Here is a 14,000-nt window from a genome sequence, read left to right on the forward strand (position 1 = left end):
TAGGGGGAATAATCCGCTGACGAGACATTTTCCTTTTTAACTTTTAACTTGCAGTTTTCCTCTGGAAAAAAATACATTTACATGTGGAGGTGCAGTGTGTTTACCGTGACGTTGGTACCGAGACCTTTTTCAAACAGATCTTACACTTATTTAAATGATCATCCGGCGTTGCAACGAACTTAAAGGCGTTTACGACTTTTTTAGGAGGTGTTAAAAGCTTCTGTACCCCGTCAATTTTACGACATTTCTTTATTTTAGATGTTTGTAATAACGCTTCCGAGTAAACTCGCCCATCAGTCTAGCCTTCGGTTTATTTTCCTGATGATGGCGCATCAAATAGCCGTAAACTCGTTTCTCAAACCGACACAAGAAAAAGAAAAGGTTTTCATGTAAAAATAAACGTAAATCTTTTGATGCGTTAGCTGCATCTGAATAGGCCTGGAAAATTTTAGTGCCTGTCCAAGAGGGAGCAGTTCCAGGACAATAATGCGGTAATCTGCTGAGGACTCTCTTAAGTGCATGCTCGACACGTTCAATGGCTTTCAAAGTCCCTGGAAGACTTGTAATGTAATGCCACTTTTGTGCTTTTTCTATTACATACGTACAGGCTGATAGACAGGCTTTTACAGCTATAGAATAGCCCAGACAATGGTGTTTCCAGTTTGGTAGTTTTGCTCCGCGAACATATTTAGATCGAAATTTCGGGAGATTTATTGTGTGACCGAGAGAAAAACTGAAAATTGCGAATTTGTTTTCCGAGTTTTCGGTTTTTCTTTCTTTTTCCCATAGTAGACTTCCGCGATCATGAACTGGACAGTTCGTCACGTCGCGGCTTTCGCCTATCCCTCACAGTAACCCGGGAACCCGGGGAATTTTCTTTCATTCGAAAATTTCGGTTTTTTCAAAATAACTGGAAAATCGAAAATTATTTCGCAGATGCGCCTGTCTTGTTGAACTGTCCCGTTGACCGCGCAGCTTCTCTGCAATTTACCACCGTATCCATCACCGTTTACAAGATCCCCACGCAGGACATCCTTATCTTGAACACGGTGTATAGCTGCAGGTTGTATATGGTGGCACTCTCATTGAATAAACACCTTGCAATGCAATGCCATACACCCATCCTCCATTTAAGGCAATCGCCTCTCTTTAGCTTCGAAAGAAATAGTTATTTGTTGCTTAAGTCTAAACAAACGTGTTCTAGCGACTCTCACACAATTCTTCACCGTTCCCTTCTAAGTCCTGCACTACCTCGAAAAGCGCAGGATTTATAATGATGATGATAATTTGAAATTTACATTTTAACATTTCACGCATGAAGTACGTAGAGGAAGTGGCGAACATGGGAAAACTTCATAGAACTCGACAAAGAAGTGTGACTAATGGAAAACATTGCGCCCCTTTGTCTGGACGGAAGGGCCCTTGACTCGATTGTGTTTTTTAAATTGCTTCGCATTTTTTTAACTTTATGCACTATTAATTCTTAATGACTGCGAGGGTTCTGAAATCAGTCCAAGCAATGTTGTGGTATGTCCGAAGGGTCAATGCCGGCGGACACGTTGGGACAATGCGTCGTCAAAATTTAACCTTAGGAATGGGGGAAACGGATGGAATTGCATGGGAATGTGGCAAATCTGCGAAACTATAGAAAATATGCATAACGTTATTAACTCGCGTATCGATTATATAGGGTGTCCCATTAATTCCCGTTATTTTGAGTTTATCACTATTGTTTTTTGTCATTCGTACAGTTTCATTTGGACAGCTTTCAAACGTAGGCATTCAGGTTTAGTTACGAAGGGTTACACGGACAGAGAAATTATGAAAATCCCCTACCAACTTGGTCAGTTTCACATAGACGGTTTAAGAAAAAAAATTTGTCACCAAAACGCACCTTCTCGCAATGCAGTTGTCCGATTAATTGAGGAACTTGAAGCGGTTGAGTCAGTTCGAATTCAAAAGAGTTCTTCGAAAATGCGACTGGCAATGCCGGCGATTGCTATCGCAACAACTTCTTCTGGATGCGAATTGCCTCAATGGATCTCACAGACATGGAGTGTCGACAGAACGGGGCAACCTGCTACACAGCAAACCAAACAATGGAATTGTTGAAGACGAAATTTCAAGGAAAAGTAATCTCGCCCCGCCACCATGCGATTGGCCCCCACGCTCGTGCGATTTGACGCCGTTTGTTTTTTTCTTTAGGGTTTTTTGTAAAAGGGAAGGCATACAGAGTTACCTTCCCTTTCGTTACTAGAAATGGTTTTTATTTATGGAGAGGCTGGAAGAAATATTAGGCGGGCAGCAGAACTTTACGCTGAAAGATTTCCGGATGAAAGGGTTTCCTGTTGGACGACTTGCAACAGTGTCATTAAAAATTTCAAAGAAACGAAAACGTTGGAAACAAAAAAACGCAATCGCTCACGAAGTGCAACACATGAAAGCAATCAAATAGCAGTTCTTGCAGCTGTTGCCTTCGATGCCCATGTAAGTTGTCGGCAAATTGCTGCTGATTCAGGAATATCAAAGACAAGTGTCCAAAGAATTTTGAAAGTGACTAAATACCATCTTTACTACATTTCTTTACATCAGGAACTCCATAGAACTGATTTGGAAAACCGATTCAGTTTTTGTAATCGGACAAGGCAGCAATTGAATCCAAATGCAAATTTCTTCTCCAACGTTTTGTTTTCGGACAAATCCACATTCATAAACCATGATGCAATGAATCGCCATAATCTGCATTTTTGAACTGCTGTAAACCCACCCTGGCTTAAAGAAGTTGAACATCTAAGACCATGGTCAGTGAATGTATGGTGCGGTATTATTGGGAAATACTTGATTTGACCTTTCTTCATTGAAGGAAACTTGAATGGAGAAATGTACCGCAATTTATTGCGTGACAGTCTTCCGGAATTGTTAGAAAACGTTCCACTTGCCATTAGACGCATGATGTGGAATCAGCATGACGGCTGTCCAGCCCATTTTTCTAGATTGTTTCGTGAGGTTTAAGACGAAATGTATTCAGATTGGAGGGTCGGTCCAGTGAGCTGGCCTCCTATGTCGCCTGATCTGACCTCACCAGATTTTTTTCCTTTGGGGTTTTTTGAAGGACAAAGTTTAGGAAGTACCAACGATTGCAGATGACCTGAAAAGGCGGATCGACAATGCGTTGCAATTGATAAACGGGGAGATGTTGCGCAGAGTGAACAATTATTTTCGAATAAGAGTTAAGACGAGTTTGGAGCAGGGAGGACATTCTTTTGAACATTTTCTTCCATAAGTGTCTCAAATCGGGATTTTAAATTAATCCGCCAAATTAAAAAAAAAAATCCATAGAAATATATATTTTTTTCGGATTCGATAGAAGGATTGTTATGAGTTTTAAACAGAATGTTCATTGCAAATCTTTCTAGAAAAATACACAATAATTTCGTTTATCTCAAAAATTGGATAAAAATCAAGGATAACTCTGCAGCAAAACGTCTAATTAAAAAAATTGTTTAAATAAAAGATATTTATTTTTCGAAGGTGTACAGGGATCTGTAAAAAAAATACGGGGTTGCCACGTAAAGTAAAAAGTTGCCCTTGAAATGAACCTAAAAGGACGTTTTACCTCAAACGTCCTGTCGTCAAGGTATGTCCCCCTTTTTTTACCGGACAACTTTTATTTTAAACTTTTTCATACAACGTACCATTTTTGAGTAATCTTCAATCATAGCTTTAAATGGGACACCCTGTATACCAACAATCGAAGGAACATTCCTGAATTGAAAGGCGAGATTCAACGCGTGATGATACCAAAATGTCATCGAAAATTTCGTCATGGGAATCAACGAGTGCCACACGTCACGAGGGGATCACTTATTGGATATTATGCTCACATCTGAACGCTTCAAAGAAACATTGCTGTTTTTTCAATTCTTAAAATGACCGGTCCTAATGGGACGTCCATTATTAGAACCTGGTTAGAAGCTTATGTTAAGTGCCAAAAAAACTTGATTCAGCGAAGATTCATATTTATTCTCAGCTATGAAAATCTGCTATCAACTAGCCAAAAATGGGCATTATAAATCTCCCATTTCAATTTCCTCTAGTTGCCATACACGTCTTTTTCCATCAAAGGAGAGGCTGCAAAAAGTCATAACCGTCTATTCCATCTTTCGCTTTTAATAATTTTTTTATGGGAATTTCCCGAAAGTTTAGGGCTGAGCAGGTATTCAGCATGTTCTTGTGACTTCACTTTCCTGAAGGCACTGATTTTTTAGAGAGAAAAATATGAAGGAAGTGCGAAAGCTCGACGGATATTGGGCAACGTTGCTGTGTGGTGTATAAAACTTGAAGTGGCAAATAGATTCCCCAAAGAGAGCTCACTAATTACTATAATCAAACAAAAGGACTTCAGTGTTCGTCTAATTTCTAAAAAACCCTTGGACAATAACCACGTCCGAGGTTTCGCGCCGTGAATATAAACCACCCTCTTTGTGCGGCTTCTAATTATTATCCCTCTCTAATTAATTTTTTTTTTCGTTTCAGTCATCGAAGACCCTGAAGTGGTGCTTCAGGAACCACAAAATCCTCAAGCAGTCAAAACAGGAAGCACCGTAGTATTGAAATGCCATTTGGAGGCATCTGGGGAGGTGCTCGTCGAGTGGTTCAGGTATATAATTTATGCAAAGTAATCAATGTCGTGTTGGCGACGTGAAGTGATAAATTACGGGGTGGTTGTGAGCTAAATAACGTTTCGATAAACAAATAAACTTTGGCAGCAAGAAATGCGGGCTAAATGCCCTTCTAAACCCAAACTAAATAAGCAAAACAAGGGTGGATATGGCCCGGAGGGGGTGTGGCCCCTCGTGGGTTTTGTTCCACCGGAGATATCGTTTACACCCCTGCTCGGGGTTAAGTTTTCGGCTGGGAGTAACAGAATTACTCTGCGAATTTACTGTTAATGCACAGTTTTGGGTTTGAGAAAGACAATAGCTGCAATTACAGGGTTACGAGGCGACCATCTAATAGCCCGCTCGGTATGGTACCAATTTTCGGCTTATTCTTCTCAAGAAAAACGAATGTGGAGGTTGCTTTGTAATATTTCATCGATTTACCTTTACGCGATCTAGTTTCTTATCTCCATATTTCGGTTTTCCTGGCGATTTTTCGTAAAATTTTCCCGGGATTATGGATGGCAGTTCGAGTGCACGGCATGCATATCTTGAAGTCTCGGTGGAGACCTAGAACTTGGGAGCCCCCCTCGTAGCGCGGCGAGAAGAGACGTTCCGAAACGTTTCATTACGCGATTTACTGTTCATTTCAGAAACGCTGATCGCCTGAAAGTCAACTCCAGCAAGATCGAACTCAAGAAACGCAGATTGACAATAAAAAATGTCGATTCTCAGGATAACGGAGTTTACCGGTGCGTGGCCAAAAACACCGCAGGAGACAAGCGAAGCATCAAAAACTTCCCTTTAACCGTTGAAGGTATAAGATTATTAACATTTACCGCTATATTATAAAACGTTCACGAAAAACACGCTTCCAGGAGAAAACTCTCCTTCAATTCAGACAATACCCATGGACCAGGAAGTCAAGAAGGGGGGCACTGCGTTTTTCCATTGCGCCTATCAGAAAGCTGAGGTTTTGGAGTGGTACTTCAAGGAAGGGAAACCTTTAAAAAACAATGAAAGGTAAGTGGTCAAATTGCTATTGCTGACTTTCTACATATTTCAACAACTTCAGAATAACAATTCACTCTAATGGTACCCTCCAAATCAACGACATCCGCGACTCGGACGAGGGCTGGTACAATTGCGTGGGGATTAAGAGCGACTCTACCGAAATACCTCAAAGCTACACAGCAGACTTACGAGTGGCCTGTAAGCTCGTTGCATAGAATCCCAATATTTTGATATGCGAGAACTCCTTTGTAGATCTGGATCCCTTTACCAGTGCCTCATTCGAACCTCCACTACCTCAGGGCGACAGGAAAGTTGTGGGAGAGGACTTGTTCTTCCAACTAACCTGTTTGGAACCAAGGAGTTTGCCATTGGCTAAGAAATGGTGGCAGAATTCTGCAGGACACACGGTATGTTTTCAATAATTATAATCAAGGTCTAATTCTGTTGTGATAAATTTTCTAAATCGTTTAACGTTCGGGATCAAAAATTCGCCTAATAGTCGTGATTGCAGATATCTGATAGAGGTGACATATACGTGGACGATGGAAGGCTGATCATTGCTAAAGCGAAGATAGCGCATATGGGGAAGTACACCTGCGTAGCGGAAAATATTGCAGGAAAGACTGAGAAATCCGTCAATGTTGTTGTCACCAGTGAGTTCTTTTTTTTCTTAGAGTTTCCTCACATTAACATGACTTTTTTGTTTAGCAAAACCTATAGTCTTGCAAGATCCCTCAAGCGTAACCGTGGACGAAGGAGAAAAATCTATACTCACGTGCCAGTATAATGCCTCCCATCCAGAGTACACCACTGTGAGGTGGCGCAAAGATGGAAAACCCTTGAGGGTAAGTTATCCTTTCTTGTATTTAACTGCCATTCAAGCTCCCCTTTCAGCACGAGTTCGACGAAAACAGCTCCTCTCATCAGAGAATCAGAGTGTACAAACACAACGGAACACTGGTCATACATTCTTCCCAAACCTCAGATCGAGGCGAATACGTGTGCGAAGTGGTTACCGAAGGTTTCGAGCCGGTCTCTTCTCAACCGGCCACAATTTCAGTCATCGGTAAATTTCGTGGTTTTTTCTGACATGGATGAACTATTTTACGTTATTTTAGAGCAATTACGTTTTGCACCACCTCCTGTGAATAAGAAGCTGGAGCTGGACAGCGTGGCCAAGGTCCACTGCAAAGCCCAAGGCACTCCTCCGCCTCTGATTCGCTGGGAGAAAGAAGGCGTTTCTTTGGAGAATTCCCCTGGTCATATTACTGACATGAACGGGACTTTGCATTTCAATAAAGTGACCTCTAAGGATAAGGGAAAGTACAATTGTGTGGCCAGTAATAGCCAGGGCACTATAAACGCTTCTATTACCATCGATGTCGTTGGTAAGTGCCTGAGTGAGGAGGGTCTAACTTCAGTGTCAAATGAAATGGGTTGTCCGAATGTTTCTCGAAACTATTCCAAACGGGACAGAGATTCAGAGACATAGCGAGCAGTGACGTTCCAGAAAAAAATTTGGCCTGTTGAAAGGGGTCCTAGTCGCAAGGAATATACCCTAGAACACATGTCAACTTCGCTTATTATTATTATTGGGATGGATACCTGTGCCTGCTTGCTTGTGGTTCCGTTCGTTCCTACTTGTACGCTCCATTCCATTTGCGAACTTACTGCTAACTTCCTCTACAGTTAAATTTATTTTCATATATTTTTACAGTTGCACCCCGCTTTGTGGTCCCTCCACAAACACCAGTCAACGCCAACACTGGCGAAGCTGTAACCATTGATTGCATAGTCCAGGGCGACCCAGAACCCACCATTCAGTGGGACAAAAATTTGAAAATGAATGACTTCGATTTAACTCGGTAAAAGATTTAATGCCTAAACCATATTGCCTGCTTACTAACTGGCGATTTGTAGATTCGCCGTACTCCCCAATGGTTCTCTGCACATTTCTGAGGTATATCCAGACGACCAAAACAAGTATGGCTGCACCGCTGGAAACAGCGCTGGTCTCAACAGAAGAGAAGTGCAGCTCCTAGTGCATGGTAAAAGAAGATTTTGTCATAAACCTCCTCATTATTAACTAATTAATTAGGTCCCCAAGGAGACCCTACGGTGACCAAAGCGTTCCTAATCACCATGTCCGTGGCGGGGGCGTATATAGTGTTGGTTATAGGCCTAATGGTTTGGTGCAAATACGTGAGGCGGTCTCGAAAATTGCCCATCGGAGACGGTAAGTTCCACTTGTGAATATTTGGTTTTTCTTACGACTTGGGAATTAAAGGCAAACTCGAAAATGGCGATGTGGAGAATCAGGAATTGAAAACAGCAGAAAATGGTGTTGGGCCTGGGCCGTCTAAAAGGGCCGTGAATGGGATCGAAAGCAGCAAGGAGGGCCAGAGGAGTGATGGAGCGGACACATGCAATTCCCAAGCTTCTGGGCAATCCAAACGGTCTAAAACCTCATACGACAAGTTCGTCTTTGCCTTTACAAAATCAATTTTTTACCCTTAATTTTGACTTCATGCAGATTATCCCTCAGCCGTTCGCTGCTCAAAGAGTTGACCTTTATCGGGCGCGGGGAATTCGGGGACATAATGATGGGGAAAGTGTCCGAACTGAGCGATGCCGCATTCAACAAAAGATCTTCGGGCACTTCGTCAACCGAAGAACAGAAAACTGAAGAGAATGGTCCTAAAGATCTTCCCGTGTTGGTGAAGGTGTTATCGCAAACGAAGGACGAACATTGTCTTGGGGAGTTCAAGAGAGAAATAGACATGTTTAGTAAATTATCACATGACCATATTACGAGGCTTTTTGGGCTCTGCAGGGAACAAGAGCCGCATTACTTGATCATGGAATATACAGAATGGGTGAGTTAATCACCAATTTTCTAAACTAAGTGTGATATTTTAATTGTGTTCCTCACAGGGTGACTTAAAGAAATTCCTCATCGCTACAAAAACGGGCAACACGCCTCCCCTAACTGTGATTCAGTGCCTCGGGCTCGCGCATCAAATATCCAGGGCGATGGACCATTTGTCCGGTCATCGAATGGTCCACAAAGATCTGGCAGCACGCAACTGTCTCATAACCTCCAGTTTGGTAGTCAAAGTCGGTTTGCCTAGGATGACCAAAGAACCATATAGCCAAGAGTATTGTAAACATGTTAATCAGGTGAGATAAAAAGACTCACGTCTTTTTTGGTGGGTTAGTAGATCGTCGTGAACGGATCTCATACAACGCTAAAAATTTTAGGTAATTCCTCTGAGGTGGTTGCCATATGAAGCAGTTTACGAAGATGATTATTCAACTAAGAGCGACGTCTACTCGTTCGCAGTGGTAATGTGGGAGATATTTTCACAAGGCGAGTTGCCCCACAGCAAAATTAATGATAACAGCTTTTTAACCAAACTGAAGGAAAAGAAGCTGGAATGGAAATGTCACGCGGACACTCCGGAGAATTTACAAGCATTACAGGTAAGGAAATCTGAATATACAAGACGGGCATTTTTGGTGACATAATTGTTCGAATTTTAAAGCTATAGGAGTGTGAAGAGAGTAATTGAGAACGCATCTCTGGTGGGCAACCCATCACGTCTTCTATTTCACCCCTGTTCTAACTTGTATACCTTGTTTCCACGTCATGTATCTTCAAAAACGCCCGCTTTTTTTAGCTTTTTAGCCAAACACATTTAATAATTTTTCGTGCATTTCAGGAAAGCTGTTGGGACATTAACCCAGAAAATCGGCCCTCGTTCGCCCAGCTTTCCGGCGATCTTGGAGAAACCCTCAAAAACCTGTAAATAAATCCTATAGCTTTAACTGCCGTATGTTATGCCCTAGACGAGATTGAAATGCTCCTGTCAATTAATGCTTACAAAAACAATCTAAAGCTTGGAAAATTTAGAATTGCGATGGCTTGAATGATTTTTTTTTCCGGTTGCTTGTCGCTTTATCCTAAAATAACTCCAGAATTCTAGATTTGCCGACCCGTGCTGAAGAAGCTTTCACCTATATAAAAAAGCTTAAAAACCTGTATATAAATACATACTTATGAGTGCATGTAGTGCATAGTAATATTAAGTATTATTTAGCCCAAAAATTAGGGTAAGTTTTTACCCTTAAGACGTCGACTATAACGGAAATACTAACGAATTACTACTTAAAATACTTTAATTTATATTTAGGAAATAAGCTTTTAAAAGATAAGCTTCCAAATAATGAATTTAATAGGCTTAAGTGTGCGATCTTGAGAGTAAATGAGTATTTCCCGCTCATCGACAATTTTTGTTTCACTGATCTCAGTCTGTAAAGATTTCTGGATTCTCACGTAATGTCAGAGTAATAATTTAATTTTACGTGTAAACTTGCCCGGGAGGTTCACAAGACTTATTATTATTGTTACTTAAACTAAAAAACGAATTAGGTTGTACATATCACTTCAGTTTTTAGCAGCGTTGTATATGTAATTTATATTAATCTACGTGTAAAGCATATCATTAGAAAACATTTAGCTTCTTTGTATATTTAGCTACCTTAAAGCCACTTGACACTGCCAATAAAATACTCTCTTTCCGAATAATCGTTTTCCATTGAAGACTGAAGACCGACTCAAGAAGTAAAATTTTTAGGTGTTTTACATCTTTATATAAAACAACTTTACACGTTTAAGTACGTTTTAATGGAAATTTTGTAAAGGCTCGAACAAAGTCGTATATAGATTGCAAGGCAATTTTATCTGCCCTGTTTACGTGTAATGTAACGTTCATAAATTTTGGGTTTCGTTAGACACCCTCCGATTTCACTTTCAAAAAAGAAAACTCAAATGTAACTTGGGATTTATTGTTAACTAAGTAAGTATCCTTTTTGTAAATTCTAATTATGTTTGTTACAGAGAATATTTTAGAAATCTGTCCATAAGTCCCCTAGATAGTAAGCAGCATTGTAGGTACTAATAAGGAACTATCATAGGTCCAAGTGTATCTCGCTTTCGTAGCGTAGCATAGTCGATTTATTTCAATTATTGTCGCGTTTTTATATTCATATTGTGATACGTATTCTAAATTATATAATTATTAACATAAACAATAAAAGATAAGTGTCATACTGCTGATGTCCTTATGATCTGCTGCCTTCTTCATAAGTATTTAACCAAGGTCTGAAAGTTTTTGGTGGGATATTCTTCGTCTAAGCGTCTGAAATCCATGGAACACTCGTTCCTTTCCTTTCGGAGATTTAACGAATTGTAGAGCTGGGCCTACAAACGTCTACGTTAGAAAAATTCAAAAATGTTTTTTCAAGAAACTAAAATCCGAATTTCAAATTCAATCTATTTTTTCTCTTGATTCACCTGCAAATATACCACGTCTTTGACTCTAGAAAAAGTCTCCACCTTCTGAAAACCGGCTCTGACTTTTTCTAGCGATTTGGCAGCTTTCAATATTACTTTCCCTCTGCTGTCATTATCTAATTTACTGGAATCCGCAATTAAGCACTTTATATACAGTAAGGTAGCTCTAGATCTATCATAAGTGCCCCCGTTGGACAAAATCTCCACCATACATCTGGGATTGTTTAATACTTTTATGGCCTGTGTGGTCAAACCTAAAACTTACTTTAAACCACAATAATCGATTTTAAATCAATTGTATACCCAAGCATAAAAGCACGTTAGCTATATGCAGCTGAACAATGGCAATAAGATAGGCCAGTTCAGATTTCTCAGCATCAATTAAGCAACCGTTGAAAGCCAACATTGTACCTGCTACATTGGGATAACTGCTAGCAAACTGAATTTCTGCTTGCAGGATTTTGGCTCGTAATAAACAGAACTTGCCGTCATTTAAGTGTTCATCATAGGAATAATGCTGGTGGAAATATTGCAGTAGCGAATAAATATTTAACCGAATAGACAAATATACCTGCAAAATATATCCGAGACATTTACTAGCTTGCTCATACTCTTGCTGGTAAAAGAATACTTCGGCAAGCTTCAAATAACCCTCCCATCGATCCAAAACGAGGATTTTCTGAGCAGCTGATTCGGCTTCTTCAAAGTTCTCTTGATAGAGCGCTTTTGTGAAATGGATCAAGTTCTCCACCAGCATCCAGGTATGAGCTAAGGGCTCGTGGGAATATTTATGCTTTGCATATTGCAGGATCGTGTGGACGAGATTATAGTCGCCCTAGCCCAATTAGTACAAATCGTATCAATAATGCCTTAAACTTCAGTGTCTCAATAATACCTCCATGAACAAATTCAAGGCAGTATTGCAAACTGCCTGCAAATAACCCTCTCCATAGTATGCAGAAGTTTGACTCAATGTATCGATATTGAGGTACAGAAGCACTTGCGCCCATAAAGAACACATTTCAGTCTTCCCATATAATCTCCAAAGAGACGACTTCATAGCGTTATTATTGAATATCAGGTCCTTGTAGTTGTGTTGGCAGTTTAACATATCGCTTTTTATCAGCGTCTGGAAAGCTTTTTAGGTATAGGAAAAGGTTGCGTGCACAAAGAAGCAAATACCTCAAAAATCACGCTAGGCTTGACGGAAATTTTAGCGCTTCCGTAGTGAGCAAAGTTCTGCAACGCCAAGGAGGTTGTGTAACTTATGTTAAGTTCAAATGTTTTTATAATGCACTGGACAATCAGATTCTCTTTGTTAACATTAGACAGCCGATAGAGCCATGAAAGAGCGTGCTGAAGGCACAAGTTGTCATTGACTTCGTGGGCGGTTTTAATGGCTTCTTTCAATGATGCCAAAGCTTCCGCTCTAGGCAGTTTTGATATAGTTAAAATGCCTAAATAACACACAAGAGAAAGACTTACGTATACCCAAAATGATGATGTAAAATAGCCAGATTTAAAGCGGCATATCTGTGCTCTTTACTTTTCTCGTCTGAATAGTACTTGACGTCCAGGTTAGTCCTACGATCGAAACAGTGGAACAGGCTTTGCATTGCACCGCAAAATTCCTCCACTCTCAGGTAATTCAAATAGGACATAAAATGCTAAATGAGCAAGGAGAGGTTTGTTGATAGACTTTTGAAGCAATATGAACACTTACAGCTTCTGCTAAATCGGGGTTGGATTTTAAAATGTTTGAAATGCGGGTTTGCAAATCTTGCGGAGATAGTGCTTTTTCTTCATTATTCTGCACTAAAGCAGCTTGAGTGGCCAGAAATAGTTCCGCCTGTCTTCTGGACCATTGCTTTTCTTCAATGTACCTTTAGATTGATTTCAATGGAGAAGTTATTGAGAAGTATATTTGGAAAAATACCAGTTATCAACTTTTAGCTGAAGGATCAACATAATTGACTGCACTCCTTTAATCCAATCATCATAGTACCTTACAAAGGCCTGAAATAATCTTGTCACTTCACCAAAACTCAATTTTTCAAAAAATACTATAAAACGCCTTAGAAAATACCCTAAAATCTCACGACTTTTATTTAATTTTGTTTCCCTAAACAACTCACCAATGACACTATTTTTGGCAATAACAGCATTAGCTTCAAGAGAGCTTTTGTCTGTCTGATTTGGATCTCCATTTAAGACTTGCTTTAACTCGTCAACAATATCTAGTAATCCTCCAATTCCGCAGTGGCGCAAATTTTTCAGATTTCGATCAAACTTTTCAGATAGTGAGGATAATACATTGAAAGGTGTGAAAAGGTTTTTCAAATCCATAAGAGAGAGATCAGGGCCCTGTAATAATTTAAGGGCGAGTATACAGAATGATTTGCGTATTTTAACTTTTTCTGCTATAGAGGTATTTGCCATGTCATCTGCAAAGGTAAACAAGCGAGGAATGACATGGTGTTCCTTGTAGGGGTAAATCACAGAGGATATTTTTATATGGAACTTAAAAAGTGTTAGTGTGAGTGGGTGTTACTAAGTATTATTGTTTACTAATGCCTGCTGCCACTCACAAACACCTACTTCCTATTAAGGGGCTATGGTTTACCCCTTGGTTCTTTCAATTTAGAATACATAGTGTGAAGCTTTGAGATTCAATTAACACTCACCAGACTCTCTGAAGTGGGAATAACATTTAATTAATAGAGCTACGGACAGCTTGTATGAAGTAACCATCTCATGGTGCACTTTCTTAGGAGCCCCATAACCTTCTTTGGAAGCAGTTGAAGAAGACATATTTGAGACGAATATACGAGTACAGCCTTTGCTAAAATGATCAGGAAAAGATTTCCTTCTTAATTTGATTTTATTGCTTGTTAGTTCAATATCAACTGACCGACAAAAAATTTAAAAAGCTAAATTCAAATATTTGTAGTAAAAACCCCAGGTTATGT

General features: G+C 39.9%; 2 protein-coding genes across 3 annotated transcripts in view; one reads left to right on the forward strand and one right to left on the reverse strand.

Moving 5' to 3' along the window:
- LOC136344686 (tyrosine-protein kinase-like otk) overlaps positions 1-10,789 on the forward strand; it is a 26,430-nt gene extending 15,641 nt beyond the window's left edge. Inside the window, exons 4-20 of the mRNA XM_066292364.1 lie at positions 4,537-4,660; positions 5,315-5,478; positions 5,540-5,684; positions 5,737-5,873; positions 5,928-6,082; positions 6,187-6,328; positions 6,384-6,520; positions 6,570-6,741; positions 6,794-7,063; positions 7,393-7,540; positions 7,596-7,723; positions 7,774-7,911; positions 7,963-8,152; positions 8,209-8,551; positions 8,610-8,855; positions 8,937-9,158; positions 9,398-10,789. Coding sequence (XP_066148461.1) covers positions 4,537-4,660; positions 5,315-5,478; positions 5,540-5,684; positions 5,737-5,873; positions 5,928-6,082; positions 6,187-6,328; positions 6,384-6,520; positions 6,570-6,741; positions 6,794-7,063; positions 7,393-7,540; positions 7,596-7,723; positions 7,774-7,911; positions 7,963-8,152; positions 8,209-8,551; positions 8,610-8,855; positions 8,937-9,158; positions 9,398-9,484 — 2,948 coding nt within the window. The 3' untranslated portion in view covers positions 9,485-10,789. The remainder of the gene's footprint in view (positions 1-4,536; positions 4,661-5,314; positions 5,479-5,539; positions 5,685-5,736; positions 5,874-5,927; positions 6,083-6,186; positions 6,329-6,383; positions 6,521-6,569; positions 6,742-6,793; positions 7,064-7,392; positions 7,541-7,595; positions 7,724-7,773; positions 7,912-7,962; positions 8,153-8,208; positions 8,552-8,609; positions 8,856-8,936; positions 9,159-9,397) is intronic.
- On the reverse strand, positions 10,503-14,000 carry ida (anaphase promoting complex subunit 5 ida). Of its 2 annotated transcripts, XM_066292378.1 has the most exons (11): positions 13,716-14,000; positions 13,167-13,475; positions 12,968-13,118; positions 12,755-12,914; positions 12,517-12,698; positions 12,214-12,460; positions 11,927-12,160; positions 11,603-11,866; positions 11,335-11,548; positions 11,032-11,285; positions 10,503-10,938 (listed from the first exon to the last, which is right to left on the reverse strand). In XM_066292378.1, the coding sequence occupies exons 1-11, from the start codon at positions 13,840-13,842 to the stop codon at positions 10,819-10,821; spliced, it is 2,262 nt and encodes a 753-aa protein (XP_066148475.1). In that variant the 5' UTR covers positions 13,843-14,000; the 3' UTR covers positions 10,503-10,818. The 2 variants fall into 2 exon arrangements, with proteins under 2 accessions (XP_066148475.1, XP_066148476.1); XM_066292379.1 differs by lacking the exon at positions 13,716-14,000 and having other exon boundaries at positions 12,968-13,047; positions 13,167-13,366.

Source organism: Euwallacea fornicatus, chromosome 17 (assembly GCF_040115645.1).
Source record: "Euwallacea fornicatus isolate EFF26 chromosome 17, ASM4011564v1, whole genome shotgun sequence".
NCBI lineage: Eukaryota > Metazoa > Arthropoda > Insecta > Coleoptera > Curculionidae > Euwallacea > Euwallacea fornicatus.

What these genes read in the sequence shown, in the direction of transcription:
- ida (XM_066292378.1), bottom strand. Translation starts at nt 13,842, where the DNA reads ATGTCTTCTTCAACTGCTTCCAAAGAAGGTTATGGGGCTCCTAAGAAA. An exon ending in GTCTCGGATATATTTTGCAG is followed by an intron (nt 11,549 to 11,602) that starts GTATATTTGTCT and finishes TATTTCCACCAG; the next exon opens with CATTATTCCTATGATGAACA. An exon ending in TAACGTGCTTTTATGCTTGG is followed by an intron (nt 11,286 to 11,334) that starts GTATACAATTGA and finishes AGTAAGTTTTAG; the next exon opens with GTTTGACCACACAGGCCATA.